At 41.9% G+C, this 23,555-nt stretch overlaps 1 protein-coding gene across 7 annotated transcripts in view; it reads left to right on the top strand.

Annotated features, from left to right (window-relative positions):
* Nucleotides 1–23,555, top strand: part of LOC117068984 (serine/threonine-protein phosphatase 4 regulatory subunit 1-like) — a 93,852-nt gene that overhangs the window by 37,602 nt on the left and 32,695 nt on the right. For 6 of the 7 annotated variants that reach the window (XM_033186862.1, XM_033186863.1, XM_033186865.1 and 3 more), the window contains 3 exons: nt 11,550–11,656; nt 12,921–13,063; nt 21,445–21,591. In XM_033186862.1, coding sequence (XP_033042753.1) covers nt 11,550–11,656; nt 12,921–13,063; nt 21,445–21,591 — 397 coding nt within the window. The remainder of the gene's footprint in view (nt 1–11,549; nt 11,657–12,920; nt 13,064–21,444; nt 21,592–23,555) is intronic. The other variant, XM_033186868.1, reaches the window with a different exon arrangement.

The raw sequence follows: 23,555 nt of genomic DNA, 5'->3' as shown, positions 1-23,555 counted from the left end.
TACAGGCTTGAGCCACCGCGCCCGGTGGCATTATCCTTAATAGTGCATTTGGAAGCTTTTTTTCTCTGTTTCTTTATATTGCTTTAAAGCCTGTATTTTTTTCTGTGAAATAGATATATTATAGTTCTGCAATCTGCCTGAACTTAATTTTTCTTTATCATATGAAAAATGGCTCCAGCTTCATTTTCCTAATTGTCACAATGTCATTTATCAAAAGTATGTTCTTTTCCCACCTCCCACCGTGCTGGAGTGCCACCTCTGTTACAGTCCAGCCTCTGTTTACAGTTTTTGTCTGCACTCTCCCCTCTCTTCCAGTGGTCACCTCAACCAATACCACACTGTTTTGGTTACTACAGATTTATAGTGAGTCTTGATATTTGATAGAACAAGTCTTCCCATCTTGTTTTTCTTCTTTAGCATGACTTGTTATTCTTGTTCCTTTGTATTCTCATATAAATTTAAAATCCAGCTCACCAGATTCTAACAAAATGAAACAAAACAGAACATCTATTAGGATTTTGATTGGGTTTGCTTTGAATCTGTAGGTCAATTTGGAGAGTATTGCCCTTTTTACAATGTGTAGACTTCCAATCCATAAACATGGTACATCTTTTCATTTATTTAGGTTTTCTTTAGTTTCCCAGTAGAGTCTGATCATTTTCTCTGCAGAGGTTTTGTGCTTTTTTTGGTTGTGTATTTTAAAGGAAATTTGAGACATCATATTTTATCCAATTAAGGACTTAGAACAAATCTAACTGTAGTATCATTATCACACTTAACAAAATTAACAACCATGCTTTCTAGTTTATCACTGTATGTCCAGTTTTCCTATCTAAAAAATACCTTTTTATGGTTGATTTGTTTGAATCATGATCCAAATAAGGTCTACACATTTCATTAGGTAGATGTGTCTGTTAAGTCTCTTTTTGTTTACAGGTTTTTTTCCTTTTGGTCTTAAACTCTTTTTAATCTCGAATGGTTCTCTCTTTCATCTTTTTCCATATCATTTATTTGTTGAAGTGGTCATTAGCTTAGAGAATTTTCCACATTCTGTATTTGGTGGTCATTATTTTCATGGTATCATTTTCCCTGTCTTTTCTGTAAACGGAAAATTACATTTGGAGAATTTATTATATTCTGCTTCAATTTTTTTTAAAGCAATACTTCATATGTTGTTTTGTGAAGTTCTTATTACAAAACACCAGGAAACAATGTCTAGTTGTCACACTTTTAGAGATTTCATATTGAGCAGTGGGCTCAGGTGTTTTATTCTTTCATTATAAAATTCCTCACCGGTCTTCTGATGATTTCAGGGTTCACAAATAATCATAGCTTAAACCTGTTATTTCATTCTGTGTTGGAAAATGACAATTTTTTTTTTTACTGTCTGCGACATCTGTTGTGTCCCCATTTCCATCCTGTTATTTGTTATTTGTGCCTTCTCTCTTTCTTTTTTCCCCCTAGATAATTCTTACCAGAAGGTTATGAATTTCATTAGTTATTTCAAAGACTCAGGTTTTGGCTTTGTTTCTGTTGTATGTTTGTTTTCTATAATAGTTCAGTAATATCTGCTCTAATTTGTAGTATTTTTTCCTTGGCTTTTTTTTTTTTCCACTTTTGGGATTTAATTGCTGTTCTTTTTCTTCAAGGATATTTAGTTCTTTTTTTTTTTTTGGCTTTTCTTTTGTAACATCTGCATTTTATATTGAACACTTTCCTCTTAAGTACCATGTTACCTCAAGTTTTGATATATAACATTTTTGTTATTTCTCAGCACAAGTATTTTTAATGTTAATGATTTCTCCTTTGATCATTTAGTTATTCAGAAGTGTGTTGTTTTATTTCCAGATATTTGAGGATTTTGCAGATATCTTTCTGTTATTGATTCCTAGTTTAATTCTTTTGTGGTCAGAGAACACACTTTGTATTTTTTCTCTTTTTTTTTTTTCTGAGACAGAGTCTCGCTCTGTCACCCAGGCTGGAGTGCAGTGGTGCGATCTTGGCTCACTGCAAGCTCCGCCTCCTGGATTCACACCATTCTCCTGCCTCAGCCTCCCGAGTAGCTGGGACTACAGGCGCCCGCCACCTCGCCCGGCTAGTTTTTTGTATTTTTAGTAGACACAGGATTTCACCATTTTGGCCAGGATGGTCTCGATCTCCTGACCTCATGATCCGCCTGCCTCGGCCTCCCAAAGTGCTGGGATTACAGGCGTGAGCCACCGTGCCCAGCTTTATGGAGTTTTCTAGGGATTACAGTATACTTCTTTTATTCATCATGACATATGTTCAAAATGATACCACTTTGCATGCTGTAGAGTAGGAGATGTCGCGTAAGAGCCTCACAATAGTGTTCTTCCACCTCTTCCCCTCTGTCTTTCATGCTGTTATTTTCCTATACTTCTACACAATTCATAAATTTCAGAATAACTTTTTAATATGTTTGCTTTATATAACAACTATCTTAAAGCAATTACAAATAAGAAAAATATTTTAAAATATTTACCATCTTTTTTTTTTTTTTATCATTTTTGATGTTTTTTGTTTCTTTTTGTAAAATGCTCATTCCCATCAGGTATCCTTTTGCCTCAAGAACTTCCATTAACAATTTTTGTTTTGTACAAGACTGTTGTCAGTGAATTATCTCAGCTTTTGTTTGTCTGAAAAAACATTTCATTTCCATTCTTTCTTTAATAGGCTTTATTTTTGGCGGCATTTTAGATTTACAGAAAAGTCGAATGGGAAATACAGGGAGTTCCCGCATTCCGTAGCTGCCCAGTGTGTCCCAAGTTCCTCTAGACCTTCCATGCTCATGCTGTTCATGCTCATCTTAAAGTCCTCGCCTCATCCTTCCAACATCCCAGGTCTCTGCCTAACTTCTCAGCCTCACACTCCTCATCCCTCTGGCTAATCCCTCTGTGTTCTTTTGTGTTTTTGTCATATCCTGTGGGCACTCTCTGTGGGTCCTGTCCCTACTGGTCTTCATAATTTTCTTGTTTACTTCCAGGCCTAGACTGTAAAGCTCCTAAGAGCAGGGCCTGGACCTTGCTTATCCTGGTATCACAAGCTTCTTGCATTGAGTCTAAAGTTAGTTGGGCTTAACACGATTATAACTGAGTGATGGAGTGAGGGAAAGAATGAACAAAGACACGGAGGGCTAGTTCCGTGGTTGGATTTCCAGGGAACATTGGTTACATTGCCACGTAAAATTAAGCCATCCTCTTTTTTTTTTTTGAGGTGGAGTCTTGCTCTGTCACCCAGGCTGGAGTGCAGTGTTAACAATCTCAGCTCACTGCAACCTCTGCTTCCTGGGTTCAAGTGATTCTCTTGCCTCAGCCTCCTGAGTAGCTGGGATTACAGGCACACGTCACCATGCCTGGCTGATTTTTGTATTTTTAGTAGAGATGGGATTTCGCCATGTTGGCCAGGCTGGTCTTGAACTCCGGACCTCAAGTGATCTGCCTGCCTTGGCCTCCCCAGCCATCCTCTTTATATTTAAAAAAAAATTCATGAACATAATATATGCCCATTGAAATATTTAACAACTTCAGGAATTTAAATAGAGTTTCCCTCCCTTCCCCACTACAACCTTGGGAAGAGCTGTGAAGTTTGGTGAGTACCCTTCTAGATTGTTTCCTCAATAAGTGTATGTACATATGAATGTGTTTATGTGTACATGTATTGCGCATGTATACCTAAATGTAACTTGTATTAAGAAATGGGCTTGACTGGGCGTGGTGGCTCACGCCTGTACTCCGAGCACTTTGGGAGGCCGAGGCAGGCAGATCACGAGGTTCAGAGATCCAGACCATCCTGGCCAACATGGTGAAACCCGGTCTCTACTAAAATACAAAAATTAGTTGAGCATGGTGGCATGTGCCTGTAGTCCCAACTACTCAGGAGGCTGAGGCAGGAGACTCGCTTGAACCTGAGAGGCAGAGGTTGCAGTAAGCGGAGATCGCACCACTGCACTACAGCCTGGGGACAGAGGGAGACTCCGTCTCAAAAAAAAAAAAAAAAAAGAAATGGGCTCCTACCATATGCAAAAATTTTCACCTTTTTCCATTTAATGTATCATGGCTATCTTTCTAACTTACTACATATCTAGAGGTACTAAGACCATACAAATAGTTGCATGGTGTGCCAGGGTATAGATAGATCATAATTTTTTTTTTTTTTTTTTTTTTTTTGAGACGGAGTCTAGCTCTGTCACCCAGGCTGGAGTGCAGTGGCGCGATCTCGGCTCACTGCAAGCTCCGCCTCCCGGGTTCACGCCATTCTCCTGTCTCAGCCTCCTGAGTAGCTGGGACTGCAGGTGCCTGCCACCATGCCCGGCTAATTTTTTGTATTTTTAGTAGAGACGGGGTTTCACCGTGGTTTCGATCTCCTGACCTTGTGATCCGCCCGCCTCGGCCTCCCAAAGTGCTGGGATTAGAGGCATGAGCCACCGCGCCCATCATAATTTATTTAAGTTTCTCTCTATTCATTTGTTGTTGGCAGCTCCTTGTCTTGTAATTTAGTGACTGGCACTGTAGAGGGCTTACGGTGTGCCACTACCCAGCTTTGTGCTTGCTACATGTCATGTCGCTGAATCTCCCTGCACTCTTCTGAGTCAGGCAGGGTTTCTCTCTCCAGAGGGCCGCTTTCTTCTTTCATCTTATTAACAAAGCTGACAAACAAGTGAGAAGTATTGAGGCCGAGGCTTCAGGACTCTGCTCATCCACTGTGGGCTCCCCAGGTCGTTGCAGAGCAGCCAGGTTTTCCAAAATGGTGGTTCCAAAGCACCAATTTGTTTGAGTCTTTACCTCTCTCCTGTTCTGTTGTGGAGTTGTCTCTGCTTCAGGGGTCCTCTCTTTCTTCTGCTTCATTTCCTCGCTTTCTTTAAGAGGGCAGATCCCTTGTGACCACTTAAGGCTGGATGTAGATTCGCCTCTCTGTTCTGTGACCCTAGAAGCAGATTGGGGATCTTAGTTGCTTGATTTCCCAAGGGAAGCTGAATGAATGTGGTCTAGTGCAATGTAATTAGTGACTTTCTCTGCAGTGCCTGTTTTGACTTTCCCAAACCCCTTGACTGCCAGATCTTGATCTTTCATCCCAAGGGTGGTATAAATCTCCCTGGGTGCAGGCTTGAGTTGATGGATTTCTTCCTAGAGTGTATTGGGCCAAAGCACTGCCCCTTTGAATTCCGTATTTCTAGTCTTTTTTTCCTGCAAGTCAGGGTGGCTTTTCAGCTTCGGTGAATTCTTCTGATGCATGCATGGCCAGAAATGACTTTCCTTGTTCCTGGATGGTCTGTTGCTCAGAGGAGTGGACAGAAGCAGTCAGGGGCCCCTTTCTACTTGATCAGAGAAAGGCTTCAGGAGCTCCAGTTCCTCTACTTGCACGGGAGGCCTCCACATCACCCCAGGCCACTGCTGATGGCCCTCACTTTTTCCCTCTTCACTGTCTTTGTTTAAAGAGCTTTTATTGAGGCATATTTTACATGCAATAAACTTCACCCACTTTAATGGTTCACTTGGGTGAATGTGGTAAATGTATACAGTAATCTAGCCATTGTCACAATGGAGTTCAAAAGTTTCAGTTACCTGACAAGTACCCTTATTTGCCCCTTGGCTGTCTGGCAGTCCCTCCCTCCCTGACCACCATAGGCCCAGGCAACCACTGACCCTGATTCTGATGTTTTCAAAATATTTTGCCTTTTCTAGAATTTCATATAAATTCAGGCATATGGGATGCACTCTTACCTGTCTGGCTTCTCATCCTTAGCAAAATACGTTAGAAATTCATCCCTGTTATTATTATCAGTAGTTCATTCCTTTTTATTGCTGAGTGTGTACAGATACTCTGTGTTTTGTATTGCATTCACCAGTTCTGGGAACGCTGGAGCTTTCCATTTCGTGGCTGTTATGAATAATGCTTACATGAGTATTTGCATTCAACTTTGTGTGGACATAGGTTTTCATTTCATATGGGTACATGCCTAAGAGTGAAATTGTTGGGTTGACTGGTATGTTTAGCTTTTAGAGGAATTGCCACCCTGTTTTCCAAATTACCTGTACGATTTTGCATTTCTACCAACGTCCGTGGATTCCTATTTCATGTTTTGCCAGCACTTGGTATTGTCATTACAGTTTTAGTTCTTCTAGTAGTTATAGTGTTACCTCATTGTAGCTTTTGCATTTTTGGCCTTGTGTTTTGTTTTCTCTTTAAGCTTTTGATTTTGAAATAATTTTAGGTTTATAGGAGTGTTGCAGAGACAGTACTGAGAGTTCCCTTATACACTTTGCCCAACTTCTAATGCAGTGGCTTTCTAATGCAGTGGCTTTCAATTATGGGTAATTCTGCCCCCAAAGGATCTTTTTTTTTTTCTTTTTTTAGACGGAGTCTCGCTCTGTCGCCCAGGCTGGAGTACAGTGGCGCGATCTCGGCTCACTGCAAGCTCCGCCTCCCGGGTTTACGCCATTCTCCTGCCTCAGCCTCCCGAGTAACTGGGACTACAGGCGCCCACCACATCGCCCGGCTAGTTTTTTTGTATTTTTTTTTTTAGTAGAGACCGGGTTTCACCGTGTTAGCCAGGATGGTCTTGATCTCCTGACCTTGTGATCTGCCCATCTCGGCCTCCCAAAGTGCTGGGATTACAGGCTTGAGCCACCGCGCCCGGCCGCTCCCAAAGGATCTTATGCAATGTCTAGATATATTTTTGGTTGTCACATCTTGGGGCACAGAGGGTGCTACTGGTGGGTAGAAGCCAGGGATGCTACTGAACATCCTCCAGTGCACCAGACAGCCCCTCCCCTCACCAACAAAGACTTACCTATTCCAAAGTATCAATAATGCTGAGGTCAGGAAACTGCTCTCATCTTTATGGCTTAAATAAGCATGTTACATTGATCAAAACTAAGAAAGTAACATTGGCATCGGTGTACTGTTAACTAAATTACAGATTTGACTTGGATTCTGCATTTTTCCATTAATGTTCTTTTTCTGCTCCGGGATCCCATCAGGGTACTACTTTACATTTGTAATTGCCATATCTCCTGAGGCTCCTCCATCTGTGATGGTTTCTTGTTCTATCCTTGTCTTTCAGGATCTTGACAGGTGTTTTTGTTTTGTTTTATTTTGTTTTGTTTTTGAGATGGAGTCTCACTCTGTCGCCCAGGCTGGAGTGCAGTGGCGCAATCTTGGCTCACTGCAAGCTCTGCCTCCTGGATTCATGCCATTCTCCTGCCTCAGCCTCCGAAGTAGCTGGGACTACAGGCACCCGCCACCACGCCCGGCTAATTTTTTGTATTTTTAGTAGAGACGGAGTTTCACCATGTTAGTCAGTACAGTCTCCATCTCCTGACCTCGTGATCCGCCCGCCTCTACCTCCCAAAGTGTTGGGATTACAGGCGTGAGCCACCACGCCCGGCCTGTTTTGTTTTGTTTTGTTTTGTTTTTGTGACAGGGTCTCGCTCTGTCATCCAGGCTGGAGTGCAGTGGTGCGATCTCAGCTCCCTGCAGCCTCTGCCTTCTGGGTTCAAGTGATCCTCCCACCTCACCCTCCTGAGTAGCTGGGACTACAGGTGTGTGCTACTATGCCTGGCTAAGGTTTGTATTTTTTGTAGAGATGGGGTTTCACCATGTTGCCTAGGCTGGTCTCGAACTCATGGATTCAAGCAGTCTGCCTGCCTTGGCCTCCCAAAGTGCTGGGATCACAGGTGTTAGCCTCTGCGCCTGGCTGACTTGTAGTTTTCTGAAGACTTGTGATGTTGAGAATTTTTTCTTGTATTTCTTGGCAGTCTGTACATTTTGTTTTGTGAAGTTGTTAAAATCTTTTGCTTTTTCAAAGAATAAAACAACTTTATTGAGATTTAGTTTATGTGTCATCCGTTTCACCACTTTAAAGCGTACAAGTTGATGATTTGTAGTATATTCACAGAGTTGTGCAACATTGCCACAGTGAATTTTAAAACATTTTTATCACCTCAATAAGAAACGTGGTTCCCATTAGCAACCACTACCCATTCCTCTCCAATCTGCCAGCCCTAGGCAACCACTCATCTACTTTGTGTCTTTATTGATTTGCCTATTCCAGGCATTTTATAGAAATGTAATCATACAGTATGTTGTCTTTTGTGACTGACTTAGTTCACTTAGCATGCTGTTTTCAGTATTCATCCATGTTTCACTGGAGCCCAGGAGTTCAAGGCTACAGCGAGCTATGATCGTGCCACTGTATTCTAGCCTGGGTGACAAGAGTGAGACCGTGGGTTTCAAAAAAAAAAAAAAAAGCTACATCAGTATCCTCGTTCCTTTAATAATGTTCCATTGAATAGATACATAGTATTTTGATTATTCATTCATCAGTTGACAGATATTTAGGTGGTTTCCATCTTTTGGTTATTAGTATTGATGTGCTGAGCTCATTTATGAACACATATTCTTTTAATTGGGCTGTTTGTCTGCTTATGACTGAGTTATAAGAGTACAAGGATTGCCGGGCATGGTGGCTCAGGCTTGTAATCCCAGCACTTTGGGAGGCCGAGGTGGGCAGATCATGAGGTCAGGAGATTGAGACCATCCTGGCTGACACGGTGAAACCCCATCTCTACTAAAAATACAAAAAGTTAGCCAGGTGTGGTGGCGGGCGCATAGTCCCAGCTACGTGGGAGGCTGAGGCAGGAGAATGGTGTGAACTCGGGAGGCGGAGCTTGCAGTGAGCCAAGATTGCGCCACTGCACTTCCAGCCTGGGTGACGGAGTGAGACTCCATCTCATAAAAAGAGTACAAGGATTATTTATATATTCTGAATTCCAGTTTTAGTCAGATATTTTCTCCAGTCTGTGGCTCATCGTTTTTATTTTCCCAATGGTGTGGTTTAGGGAGCAAAGTTTTAAATTTTGATGAAGTCAAATTTATCAATTTTTTTCTGTTATAGTTTGTATACTTTGCTCCTCAGAAATCTTTGTCTAACCTAAGGTCACAAAGATTTTCTTTTCTCTTCAAGAAATTTTATGTTTTAGTTCTTACATTAGATCTGTGGGTCCATTTTGAATTTTGGTTTATGCTGTGAAATAAGAGTCAATGTTCTTTTTTTCTCCCATATGACTATTTATTCTAGCACCACTTTTTGATGACTTTTCCTGTTCACCTTTTTTTAAAAAAAAATCACTAGATATATGTGTGGGCTTGTTTCTGGACTTTGACATTGACTTTTTTCTATTTCTCCTTGCAGTTGTATTGCTTTTTGCTGCATGTATTTTGAAACTCTGTTATTAGGCATATAAACATTTGAGATAATTATGTCTTCTTCATGAGTTTACCCCTTTATCATTATGAAATGACCTGTTTTTCCTTGGTGATATTCTTTGCTCCAAAATCTGTTTTGTCTGGTATTAATATAGCTACTCCAGCTTTCTTTGGACTATTGTTAGCATAATATATTCTTTTTTAATTATTTATTTGCATCTGTATATTTAACATGTGTTTCTTATAAGTAATATGTAGTTGGGTCTTGTTTTTTTTTAATCCATTCTTTTAATCTTGTTCTAATTGGAATGTTTAGACCATTTACATTTAATGTAATTACTGATGCAGTTAGGTTTAAGTATATCATCTTGCTGTTTTCTATTTGCCACATCTATTTTGTTCCCTTTTTGTTCTTTATCTGCTTTCTCTTGAGTTAATTGAACTTCTTTATGATTTTAGTATGTTTTTTAAATAGTTCATTAGTTATAATTCACTGTTTTTTTATTTTAGTGGTTGCCTTAGCATTTATAGTATGTGTATTTAACTTATCATTATCATGGCCTACTTTCCAGTGGTGATTTTTTTTTTTTTTTTTTTGAGATGGAGTCTCGCTTTGTCGCCCAGGCTGGAGTGCAGTGGCGCAATCTTGGCTCACTGCAAGCTCCACCTCCCAGGTTTACGCCATTCTCCTGCCTCAGCTTCCTGAGTAGCTGGGACTACAGGCGCCCGCCACCACGCCTGGCTAATTTTTTTGTACTTTTACTAGAGACGGGGTTTCACCATGTTAGCTAGGATGGTCTCCATCTCCTGACCTCGTGATCCAACCGCCTCAGCCTCCCAAAGTGCTGGGATTACAGGCATGAGCCACCGCGCCGGTCCTTCCAGTGGTATTTTACCACTTCATGTATAGTGTAAGGACCTTATCATAGTATGCCTTCATTTCCCCTTTCCTGGTCTTTGTTATTTTCGTCATACATTTTATTATATACATGTTATAAATCCACAATAATAATAAAGTGTTATTTTTAACTTAAATAGTCAATTATTTCTTAAAGAGATTTAAATAATAACAAACATTTATATATCTATGCATGTAGTTATCACTTCTGGTGTTCTTTATTCCTTACTGCAGATTCACATTTCCATCGGATTTTCTTTATCATTTCTTATAGTTCAGATCTGCTGGTGATAGATTTTTTGAATATCTAAAAGAGTCTTTATTCATTTTTAATTTCCTGTCTTTGGATGGTCCACAGTTCACAGTGGCTTCCTGGGCTTGTGGGTCCACTCTTTGGGGAAGGCCCCACACCTTAGGGTACCCCCGCCCCTGGCCTGCTCCACTGATCAGTATACTGATGGAATTAGCTGTTGCAGAGATCTTGACATTTCTCCTCAGTAGGCCTTCTGTAGCTCTAGCTCAGATCATGCTTATGATGGGAGATCGTCACTTGGTCCTGCAGTGACAATCACATTATCTCCCCCCATGGCTAGAGCTTCCTCTGTGTAGAATGCTATAGTGCACATCATTCGTCTGTTGCTTGCCATCTTGTGGTGGGACTTTTCTGAGTTGAGTCTCGGCCTGTTCCTCAGTCTCGGGCTGACTTAACTGTTCTCCTGTACATTGCTCAGGCCAGTGGACTGCAGTGATTTCTCTTTCCTTTTAGTAGCTGCCACTTCTGACTCTATCTTGGTTCTCTTGACCAGTTCTGCCTATAGAGGGGTGCAGTCTCCCCACCTCCTCCTTTCCTTACTCCCCTCAAAATAAACATCTGTAGATCTTTCTCTACAGATTTTATGGTTAATCAGCACAGGGAGATAGGAGAGTAAAAATAATAAATGTGGAGAAATATCTGAATTCAAAAAATTATCTCAAGGCTTTCCAAGAGAATTTCTGCAGAATTTCTAGTCGGCACTTCCTCATTCAGTCATTAAGAGGCCATCAGATGCCTCTTCGGGCCTTTCTTTTCTATATTTATTGGTCCCTTAGTTCCCTTCAACTGTCTTGAGCTTTTATTCCAAGCCTGAGGAACCAGTCAGAACACAAGAAAAAGGTTTTCCCTTATTCTTAAGTGGACATTTTCAAACTCTGATGACTACCTGACTAGAAGATGCAGGCCTCCTTTCCTGTAGGACTGTGGCCCACACTGGAATGGCCATCGCTGGGCATTCCCGGGTAGCCTCCATCCTCTTTCTGAACACAGGTTGCTCACTTTGTCTTGTGCCAAGGTGCATTTACCTGCTCTTAGCAGAATGCCTGGAACCTTGTGGTCCTTCAGTCAGTGTGGCCCAAATAACCATATGCATTGTTTTTGTCTCCATAGGCAGATTATTGCCAGAGGGCTGCTTGATATCTTCCGTGACTTCAGTGACAATGAAGAAGACTTCCTAATGGTAATAGAGATTATAGTCAGATTGTCAGAAGATGCAGGTTTGTATAAGTATTGTATAATTTAATTTTTTCCTTATAAATTTCTAAGAAATTATGTGTAACCAATAATAGCTAATTTTTAAAAAACCTGTTTGTTAATCAATAACCTTTAAGCAATTTCTAACATGAATGGATTTTTTTCTTGAAGAATATATATCTTATTTGAATTTTGACTGAAATGTTCTTATATTTAGAAAATTAAAATGATGAATGGCTATGAATGCTGTTTGCCTTGGCAGTCAGGCCTTTGATATTTCTTGAGTTTTGCCAGACTACTGGTTGCTAAGAAATGCCAAATCAAAAGAAGCCTCTTGGGTTCAGAAATCCCAGTCATTATTCCCTCAAGGCGAATCTTGATTTTTCTTTCTCATTCTACCTCTCCATGATTGGTATTGTGGAAGAAAAGCACGTAGCTGTACGGCGGACATGATAATGTTGTCTTCCCCGCCGCCCCAGTAAGGATGAGTTCGATGAATGAGTGGTGGGGCTGGCCGGTACTGACAGCTGTGCCACAGCCCCCTCCTTCCTGCATTCAGAATGAATGATGAGAAGTTTCAGAAAGTTTCAGGACTCTCAGGCTTTAGAATTGAATCATTTTAACTGAAAATAGAAAAATAAGCCTTCCGTATAGCTCCCATATTAGTTTAAAATATTCATATGAATATAACACAATGCTTTTAAAAAGGCCCAAGTGGATGTTTTGAGTCTTTAAATGGATTCTCTTTGTAAATGAGTCACCATTTACAGTGCTGTAGCAATTACACATTTGTGTTAAATTTAATGTGGTATATTGGAGCTAGAGCCGCTCTTTTGTTTAATGCTTTGCCTTAGAAATAATTGGGATGCGTGGATTGTGGCTTAGTGCATTTATGAAAGAATTATTTATAATGTATACATTCTGGCTAGAATTTAAATAAGCACAACCCATAGGTCTGGCATATAAGCCATTAGTTGTAATGGCTTTTGGATGCTGGCCCAGCATGCAGACTTCTTGTTCCCTCCTCAATTTATATATGGCTTGTTATAATAGAGTTGTCATTCTCTCTTGTTTTTATGTTTTTATATTGCTGTATAGCTCATTAGCTTTTTAAGCCTGTCTGTAGCATAAATACTCTAAACGGGAAATGATTTTTAAACTGCATTTGTCTAATTTCCTTGATGAAGTATTTTAGTAAGAAAAGCTAGAAACTATCAGTATATACTATATAATAAGATGCCTGGCTTATTCTTCATATAATTTTTTTAAAATTTTTTATTGCTGCAGAGCCCACAGTGCGGACTGAGCTGATGGAACAGATTCCTCCTATTGCCATTTTTTTACAAGAAAACAGATCAGATTTTCCAGTGGTGCTCTCTGAATATCTCATACCTATTGTAGTGAGGTACCTCACAGATCCAAACAATCAGGTTTGAAAAATTATAACCTTAAGGTCTCTTTAGCAAATTCTCTTTGGTCTTGTTTTAGGTGATATTCATACTTCAAAAAACAACTTCTTAGAGTTAAGTGATTTGAGAACAAAAGGTCTATTGGTGTCCAATTCCTCTAGTCATGTGGGAAGATAGACAGCACTCATTCTTATCATGAAATATTTCTTTTTTTTCTTTAACCTATGGAAATTTTCGAACACATGTAACAGTAGAGAGAAAATGAAAATGAACGCCCACATGCCCTACACCTAACATCAACTGTTGTTAACATTTGACCTGGCCAGGCGTGGTGGCTCACGCCTGTAATCCCAGCACTTTGGGAGGCTGAAGCAGGTGGATTACCTGAGGTCAGGAGTTTAAGAGCAGCTTGGCCAACTTGGTGAAACCCCATCTCTACTGGAAATACAAAAATTAGCCAGGCAGGGTGGTGCATGCTTGTAGTCCCAGCTACTCGGGAGGCTGAGTCAGCAGAATTGCTTGAACTCGGGAGGTGGAAATTTAAGTGAGCTGAGATCGTGCCACTGCACTCCAGCCTGGGCGACACAGTGAGACTCTGTCTCAAAAAAAATAAAAACAAAAAAATTTTGATTAATCTTTTTTCCTTTATCTTACCCAGATAAAATCCAATCCAGACAAAAGAATTCGTAGACACCATCTCATTTCAGCTGTAAATACTTTTTAGTATTAGTCTCTAAGAAATAGACTCTTTTTAAAAAAAACATAATGATAATATCATTAATGCAAATATAAAAATTATCAGTAGTTATCTAACGTCATCTAATATCTAGTCATTGGTCAAATTTCCCGGTTTTCTCATAAGTGTGTGTTTTTGCAGAGAGGCCGTTCAAACCAGAATACAAACAAAGTCCACACATTGAATCTAAGTGATATAAGTCTCTTAGATCTTTTAAAATTTATAATGTTGCCCCTCCCTACTTTTTTCCCTTGCTATTTATTTGTTGAGGAAGCCAGGTCATTAGTTTCATAGAATTTCCCACATTTGGGATATGGTTTATTGCATCTCTGTAGTGTTAAGATGTTGCTCCACTTCTGGCATTTCTTATAAACTAGTAGCTAAGTTGGAAGCTCAGCCAGACTCAGATTTTTTATTTTTGTGAGAATACTTGGTAGATGGTTTATGTTTTCCTGCTGTATCAAATCGAGGGCAGAAAAGCTCTGGATGGTTATCTTTTCCTAATGCTGAATTTGGCCACCTTTTCTATAAAGGTGGCCAAACTTCTACAAAGTTCCCCATCATCATATGGGCAACCATTGGTGATGGTTGCCCTGATCCAGTATCTCATTAGAGGTTGTAAATTCTGACACACTAATTCCAACATTTCTTTTTAGTTTAATAGATAGAGTTCTTCTGTAAAGACTTCCTCTATCAACTATTTGATAGCCCTGAAAACCTGTTTGAATAGGAAAGACAGAATAAATGCTTTATTTTATCCATGTATTTACCAGTTTCCAGAATCATCGTTGGCGTTTTGATAATCTACAAAGGTTACCAGTTAGGTTTTAAAATTTTTTTTGAAGTATTGTTAGGAACTCTTGCATTTTGACATAGTAGTTATGTTTCAAACTGTTGTAGTACTTATTCTTTTTTTTTTTTAATACTTTAAGTTGCAGGGTACATGTGTACAATGTGCAAGTTTGTTACATGTGTATACATGTGCCATGTTGGTTTGCTGCACCCATCAACTCGTCATTTACACTAGGTATTTCTCCTAATGCTATCCACTACTTATTATTTTGGATGATCAAGTTGTTCCATCTTTGAGTTGCAGCCCTTCAAGTTGGCTCCAGAATCTTTTTCAGCATGACCCAGTAGACGGTGGTAGTGCACCTTGACCTGGGATCAACCATTTCTCCAAGAGCCCAGGTTCCTTTAGGAGGCAAATAATAAGAAAATGGAATGTGGGTACTGGGGGGCACTTGTTGCTTCTAGTGACAGAATGATTTTTTTAAAGATAAAAATTCTTTGAGTTTATCTTGATATTTCCAACTCAAACTTAGCATTATAGCGCTTTTACTTCGATTTTATTTGTATCTTTTTTCGCTTGCGTGATATAAATCCTACTTGATGACGTTAGCATACATGTGTATGTCTGTGTATCCAAAATAAAAGTCCCAGTATTACTAACAATATGATGGGATTACTGAACATAGTTTAACATTTCTTTGTAATTCCTTTTGTTTTTAGGCCTCGTCCTGCTAGAGGTACCCAGTCATATTCATGTTACTGTGTTTTAAAGTCACTTGCATTAATCCTTCTCTTTGTGGTTAAGCTACCACCTTGATATATAGTTATTCTCATTTGTTTTTTTATTTTTAGGAATTGTTTTAGCTTGTACATTTTGATTTATAATTATTTAAAATGTTTAGTTGATTCCAAAGTCAAAACTGTAAAACAAAGCACATTCAGAGAGGTCTGACTTCTGTCCCTGGCCCCTACCTCTTCTCTCCCTCCCCTGTAGGTAACTATTTCTTTTACTTTTTGGTTGGTTTTGATTCTGAAAACACACACACACATACGCACACACGCATGCACGTACATGTAAACAACTGAGATGATGTTCTTGTGTTCTGCACACCCGTGCCCCTTTCTTGGGTGTGGGGGGCTCCCTCTTCCTGCTGCCCCATGCTGTGTGCTCTCTGAGCATCCCGAGAGCAGGCCCCAGCATCTGTGGCATCCTCACTCCTTTCTTTGCAGTGTAGTACCCCACTAGGGGAACAGAGCAGAACTTATTGATGGACATTTGGGCTATTTCCAGTCTTTTGCCACTTTGAAATTGCTGCAGTGAATAGACTTGCATCATTTCTCTTTGTGCTAGTGTATTTGGGGATGGTTTTCCACTAAGGGTAAATTTATTTGATTTTTAATGATACACCATGTTTTCATTATCATTATTTTCAAGAGATTCTAAAACTTTGGGTTGTATTTCTCCCTTGATCCAACCATTTTAAAAAGAGCAAATCCTCATTTTGAACTGGTAAGCAGTGTGACAGCATCAAGTGGAGTTTTCAGATAAGGGAAAAAGTCCTCTTGTTTCTACTGTCCTAACATTTGGTATTTTGATGATTTTTGCATTTTCCTCTCTAGGTGCTAACATTCTTTTCCACATAGGTATAATCATAATGTGATACAGTTTCCCCATTCATTCATTTATTCGGACAGTTTCTTAGTACCCATTATGAGCCAAGCACAGTGCTTCATGCCTGGGGATGGGGAGCTGAGCAGGACAGATTTTCTGCCCTCAGAAAGCCCCCCGTCACAGACGCAGTAAAACACTCTTTCCTCATAATTGTCATATTTTTAATTTTGTTGAATACTTAAATTTTGTTCAGGTTTCATGTGTGTGTGTGTGTGTGTGTGTGTGTGTGTGTGTGTGTGCTGTAGATGCAGTGAGCGTCAGAAAGGATGCGGTTTTGTTCTTTTATTGACTTTTCTTTTTCCTTTGGATTCATTCTTGAAAAAGATTACGCTGAGTCAGGAGATTTCTTGACCTTTGTCCAGTAGCATTGCTGTATCTTCTCTTCCAGAAAGGCAGAGGCAGGAAGCGTGGTTTTGACTCCAGAATCTAGCATGGTGCCTGACACCTAGTCTGTGTTTGCTGAAGAGTCATATTTATGGCCAAGAGCAGGCTGCTCCCATGGTCAGCCCAAGCTGTGTCTGACCCAGCTTCCCAGTGTCTCTAGATCTGCCACACCTCTGCATTCCCACTTCCACTACAAACACAGCTTGCCCTTCTTTTTTTGCTCCCCTGCCTTGGACCTTCCTGTCCCCGTGGCCTCTGGCTCCGCAGCCCCTATTGCCTTCCTGCATTTACTTCCTGTTGTTCCTCAGCAGCTCCCTCTCTTGTCCCACCCTTTCAGGCCTGTCCCTGCCATCACCCCTCTATTTACTTGTCCTTTTGATGGTGCTTCTGCCACACTGGCTCTGCCTGTCTTCCCCAGCCCTTCAGCGTCCTCCGCTGCTGGTTGCTGAGCTTGATGGAGGGAGTCCTGTCGCGCATTGGTTGGTGCTGTTGCAGATTGATGGGTTCCAGTCGCGGCTGGGTTTGCAGCGTTGCTTGGCAGTCCTTTCCCTTGTCCCTTATCAACTGCATTTCCCATTATCCTTTGTAGTTCTCTTAGACCTTTGCCATTTCATCAGGCCTCCTCCCCTCTCCCTGCCTCGTGCCAAGCAGGTGACCTTGCCTTTTACATCGCAGAGCAAATAGAGGCCTTCAGTCTTCATCCCCTATCTCTGTGCAGGGAGCCACCACCTACTTCATACACTCCCCAGAGCTGCCACCCAGGAACTGACTTTCCCCTCACCTCCTCCAGCCAGCTAGGTCCAAGCCTTGTCTCCTTTGTTTCCATCAAAAGTACCTAACCCCTTGAGGACACCTGCTCCTCTTCATTCCCACCGGTAGTAAACACAGAAAAGTGCTGAAGTTCTTTCTCACTGACCTCTTGTTCCCTGAGGCACAGTCCAGACTCCTTCCTGGCACCTGTCCCTTTCTGCCCTCGACTGTCCTGGCATCTGCCTGTCCCCTCTGTTCTTATGATTCTGACTTTCTTGCCCTTCCCAAATGCCCCCTCCTCTCTTCTGTCAGTCTCTGTCTTCCTTTAACAGATGCTGACTCTTTAGGATATTCACAATGGGGGCCCCTGAGAACACCCAGAGGTCCCTGATTAGGATTCTTAATTCGGCATAGATGAAGATTCTTGTGCATGTGGGGATGGGATGGGCGTGCTAGGTTCCAGCCGCATCTGCATCTCAGGCCTGCTGGCCCTTCTCTGTTCATCAGCAGGTACTTTTCATGGTCTATGAACATGTGAGGCATGGAATTCACAACACTGGGGGTAATATCAGTGCTATTGCCAGGAATACTGCTTCCACTCACAGCACCCCTTTTTTGAGTTGTCGCTGTGCTCCAGGGCTGTGCTTCAGACTAGCTTGGCTTATCTCCTTTCCTCTTGTGCACGCTGCCCCCTCCCACCCGCTGTGTACTATGGGTGAATTGCTGGTTAAGCAGAGAGGTGTGCTTGTGGATGCTGAGTCGCAGCTGGGCTGGAGAAGGCAGGAGGCTGGATGTCGTTTCATGAGGCTGCCTGTTGTATGCCATGGGACTGTGGAGGCTCTTCTAAAGCCGAGGACTGTATTTCGTCAGTTTCCGTGACAGGGTTTGGCACCTGTAGTTTCAGTAAAGATTTGTAGACCTGAATCAGCTGCACACACTGTTTGATAATGTAGCCAGATTTCTTCAGTAGTCCTGAACTCCTCCCCTCTGTCTCACAGGAAGGGATATCCCACCCCGCTTTTAAGTCTCATGTCTTAGTTTCTCTCTGTGGTCCCATCCGGTTGTCTCAGAGCTTGCTTATGTTTCCAGCTTTCTCATTTATTTCTCATTTGATTATAATCAGTCCTCAGTCTCCCTGCTCTCTCTGTTCCTTGGCCTTGACTCAGAGCTTGTGGCCCATTCCTTCTCCTACTGCCAAGCTTTTTGAAAGAGGAACCTTTACTGCCTCTACCTCTGGGCTCTTCTTCTGGCACCAGCTCCTCGTGCAGCAGCTGATGCTTTCTGGAAGCTGGGGGATAGGTATCTTGCCACGGACTCAGTGAATCTGCTCATTGTAAAATCCAGTGCTTTTTTTTTAAAATTAGAGTTCAGTGTTTAAAATATTATGAGATATTTTAATCACACATGAGAGAAATGTGTAATTGACACCCATATATCCACCATTCATATCCAGCAAATGTTAACATTTTGCAATTTTCTGCAAATGCAAATTTCTGCAAATATCCTTTTATTTTTTATTTAGAGGTTACAGATATGGTGGCAGCTTCTCTGTAGCCCTCCTGCATCCCATTCTTCTCCCTCCCTCCCCTTCCTGAGCCTGGCATGAGACATTCTCACCAGGTTTTCACAGTCACACCACTTGTGTAGGTGGCCCTGAATAAGAGAGTGTCTTGTTTGGGTGCTTGAAAGCTTGCACAGACGCCATCATTGCACCGTGTATTCCATTCTGCGGATTGCATGACTCGTTTGTGTCTTAGACCCTCCACATTGATCGGGATAGCTGCTGGTCATTAATTTTAGCTGCTTTATAGTATTGTATTTATATTTCTCCCACAATTTCTTTATCTACCCAGTGACATCTCTTCTTTTTTTCTTTGACCCATTTGCACCATTTGTCACTGTTGACCAGTTTTGAGTGTTTTTACAGACCTTTACTGGGTCCCTCTAGGCATTCAGTGTTGCTTCACCCGAGACAGTGGGATGCAAAGGTAACTGGACACACCCCTTGCTGGGATCCTGTAAATATTTCTCTCCTTTGGCTTCCAATAATCATGGTTGTACCAACAGTACCAGCCAGTATTCATTTAGCGTATGCCATGTCCTAGACACCATCAGAAGCCTGTCACTCCTTTCATCCCCACAACAAGCTTATGAGATAGATACTATGATGATCCAGTTTTATGGATAGGAAACTGAGGCTGAGAGAGGCCAAGTCACTTGGCCAAGATGACTCATCTAGTCACTTGGAGGATCCAGATGGGGGCTCAGCATTCAGACCCCACAACTGTAGCCTGTACCCACTGCCGTGTTAGCTCTTGAGCTCCAGGCCTCTTCCCTGCCTCTGCCTGCACTTCTTGTTTGGGTCTTCCCCAGTCTCCATCATTAGCCCGATCCTCTCCTGCCCCTAAGAGTTGCTATTTCTTCTCTAGGATATTGTCTTTGGTCTTCCTTTCCTTATGGTATCAGGGTTCCCGCCATGGTCTCTCTGCTACTGTGGCCCTAGGGAGACTCTACACACAGCTGAACACTAGACTGCTATCTGTCCCCCAGGTCTCTGGAGTCGGTGAATCACTGCCCTCCATTGCCACAGCCCACTGGATGGCTCTGTCTAGATGTCCAGTGAATCCCATAGAGTTTAGAGACTCTAGCGTCCAGCCCTAGTCTCTCTATCCTCTGTCTTGCTCTGGCTTCTGTGATTATCCTGGGTAGTCATTCTTAGCTCTCTTTAGCGCTGTCTCTCACACCTGCCCTCTTCTTTCTGTCCCCTGCCCTGACATCATGCCTCGTGAAAGCCTGTGGTGGCCCAGGAGCCCCTCACCTGCTCTCTCTTGTCAGAACCACTTTAGGTTTCCAGAATGTCGCCCTCCCTGAAGCCAAGTGTGATCGTGCTGCTTCTCTGCTGCTAAACTCTTGGGGGCTCCCCTTGCACCTGGAGTGGTCACCAGAGGTCCTGGTGGGATCTGGCACACTTTTCCTGGCCTCCTCTCAGCTTGCCCTTCATCCTCCCATTCTGCCATCTGGAACTGGTCCTACTTCTTCAGAGTATTTTGCCCCAGAGTTCATCACCTTGCACCTCAGAACGTGCTGTTTGTTCTCTGGCCCTGTAAGGCCTTCTCCCCTCCAACCCTTGCTCAGTGGATTCGTTTCCTGGAGCTGCTGTAACAACGCACCACAGACTGTGCAGCTTAAAACAATAGATGTTTCTTTCCTCCCAGTTCCACAGATGGGAAGTGCAGCATCAGGGGGTTGTCAGGATGGGTTCCCTCTGGGTGCTCTAGGGGAGAATCTTTCCTTCTGCTTCCAGTCTCTGGCGGTTGCCAGCTTCTTGGGCTTGTGGCCACCTCTCTTGAATCTCTGCTGCCAACTTCACACGGCTTTGTTAGTGGCTCTTTCTTGGGCCCCTTCCCTGTGCGTTCTGTTGTACCAGACATAATTCCCATCTCAGGTGTGGCATGCCAGGGTTTACAAAGTCTCAGGAGGATGCTGCAGAGTTTTCCAGTCTCTGCCTACAAAGGAGAAAAGGTGCGAAGTCATCCATTGATTCAGCAGATCCTTACAGAAAGCAAAATTTTTTGCCACAGGCTGCCAGGTCCTGAGGGTGCACTGGAAGACAAAGTATAAATCAGATGTGGTACCTGCCTTCTGAATTCACTCTCTGCAGCAGGAGAGACAGGTGGCAATTATGAAATCGTACAGAAAAAAATCCTGTATATGTTTGTATGTATGTAAATGCAGAAATCTGGAACAAGAGCAGTGGAGGAAAAATTCCAGGGCACTAGTCAAGTGTTGTTTGGGGACCTGTTCCAACAGGGACCAGGAGCAGAGGGGCTTTGGGCTGGAGCAGAGGAATGGTAGCCAGTCAGGTAGAGGGAGTGGCCTATTCAAAGACCTCAGGCAGGAGGGGCAGCAGAAGGCAGGAAGACCCAGTGGTCTTCAGGGTGTTTAGGGGATGGGGGTGGGGGTTGGTAGGGGCTGGCTCAGCCACACCTGCTCAGTGGGGTTGGTCTATATCCTGAGGGCACTTCTGCTCACTTGTGCTTCACCTTCTGCCTTTTTTTTCCCTTCTAGGTGAGAAAATCAAGTCAGGAAGTGCTCTTGATTCTTCTGGAACAAGATCTAATTTTCCAGCATGATATTGAAAATAAAGTGTGTCCCGTTCTGCTGCAGCTCTCTGCCCCAGACAGTGATGATGAATATAAAGCAGAAGCTGTGAGCGTAAGTCTGTCCAGCGAATGACTGCCCAGCACCTGTGGGCACTGTCCCATAAGTTGACTGATACCTGACTTGAAGTGTTAACACGTGTTTGATTTTGGTCAGCACTGTTCTCATGAACAAGGTAGCCAGTTATTCAACCTAGGTTGGAGAAAGCTCACAGTTCAGCTCTGAGCATGTTTTAGAAGTAAGCATCCTTATAGCACCAATTGTTTGGTTTTTTTTTTTGAGACGGAGTCTTGCTCTGTCGCCCAGGCTGGAGTGCAGTGGCCGGATCTCGGCTCACTGCAAGCTCCACCTCCTGGGTTCACGCCATTCTCCTGCCTCAGCCTCCCTAGTAGCTGAGACTACAGGCGCCCGCCACCTCGCCCGGCTAGTTTTTTGTATTTTTTTTTTTTTTTAGTAGAGACGGGATTTCACCGTGTTAGCCAGGATGGTCTCGATCTCCTGACCTCGTGATCCGCCCGTCTCGGCCTCCCACAGTGCTGGGATTACAGGTTTGAGCCACTGCGCCCAGCCAGCACCAATTGTTTTAAGAAGAAAAGGCTTGAGAAATCAGAATGATTTGGGCTTAGCAGCAGTAGCTGGCTTAGATTTCTGTTGGACAAGATGCTGAGATTTATAGGTAAGTCCTTGAACCTACTTGGACCATGGGCCTTCCTTCTCAAAGTAAGACCTCTAGTATGGTATGTGAGATAATTTTAGGTGGTACTTAGACAATTAAGAAGAAAATTTAGTAGACTTGTGTGTCTGTAGATTAGGAGAAGACTAAGACAGATATGTAAGCAAATAAGAAGAATCACTGTGAAGAATGCAACATTTACAGGCCAAACATTTACAGGCATTTGGGAGATGCTGTGTTAAAGTATTTGTGCTTCTGTCAGTCAGAGATGTGCAGTGAAAGGAATAGTATAAATGCTCATTGTCTTCTAGTTAATAGTCTGGTATCCTTGGGTTTGCAAGATTCTGTGTCCATTTTTAAATGATTATACAGTCGGGATTTTCTACTCGCTTCTGGAGTCCTTGTTCACAAACCAGCAGCTGATGATCCAGTGCTGGCTTTTCTTGCCCTCAGATCAAGATGTCTCCATTTGTCCTTGCGCCTTTTCCTTTGTGGCTCAAGGGGAGGTCGCAGTGGGCCATCTTGTTTTCTTTAGCTGCCGCTCCTCCACTGACCCATGCAAATAATGCTGTATGGCATGACCCTTTCTGTTTGCCTTATAGAAGCAAACAGCTCCAGGATTATTCCAACATTTTAGGAAAAATTTGTCCCTAAAGGATGTAAAAAATCATAAGCATTAATTATGAGTATAATAAAATATACAGAAGATAGTCGTTTTCCTGTTTGGGAAACAATGACGTTAGAGAAAGGAATTATTTTCTTTTTTTAAAGTGCAGAAACGTTATACGCCATGGAGCTAAAAAATTGTATTACAGCATCAGAACATTTGGCAATTATTCTTCATTTATGTAAAAGTTTTCTTCAACTATGTGTTAAAGGTCTGGCTTTTAAACTAATTTAATTTTTTGCATATTCCATATGTTTATAAGATGAATCAGGCTGAAGAATAATTGATTATTAAAATTCAAATTCTCCAGGGTTCTTTTATAAATTTCAAGTTTCTGTATAAGAAATTAAATTTGTTTTGCAAAATGAACCTGGATAATATCATTTAGTTGGGGTATTTGGCAGTTGAGCAGTGAACTTTGTCAACTAGATCTTCTTTTTCATTTGGAAGTTGGTTAGGCAAGTTTCCAAGGTTACGACTGACAACCGAATATCTTATCCCTAAAGGCTGATAATACCATGAAAAATAATACTAAAGGCATTTTTGCATGATTTTTATTTTGTTTTCTTTCCAGATACTCCGTTCTTGTCAGCAATATTCTTCTTCTTCTTCATTTTTTTTGGTAGAAATATTTGGAAAATATTACAAGCCTTCAAAAAGCTATCTGCACAAATCACT

Source organism: Trachypithecus francoisi, unplaced genomic scaffold (assembly GCF_009764315.1).
Source record: "Trachypithecus francoisi isolate TF-2019V2 unplaced genomic scaffold, Tfra_2.0 Lachesis_group21, whole genome shotgun sequence".
NCBI lineage: Eukaryota > Metazoa > Chordata > Mammalia > Primates > Cercopithecidae > Trachypithecus > Trachypithecus francoisi.
Note: the sequence above shows the minus strand (reverse complement) of the source record. Positions and strands in the feature narration are given on the sequence as shown.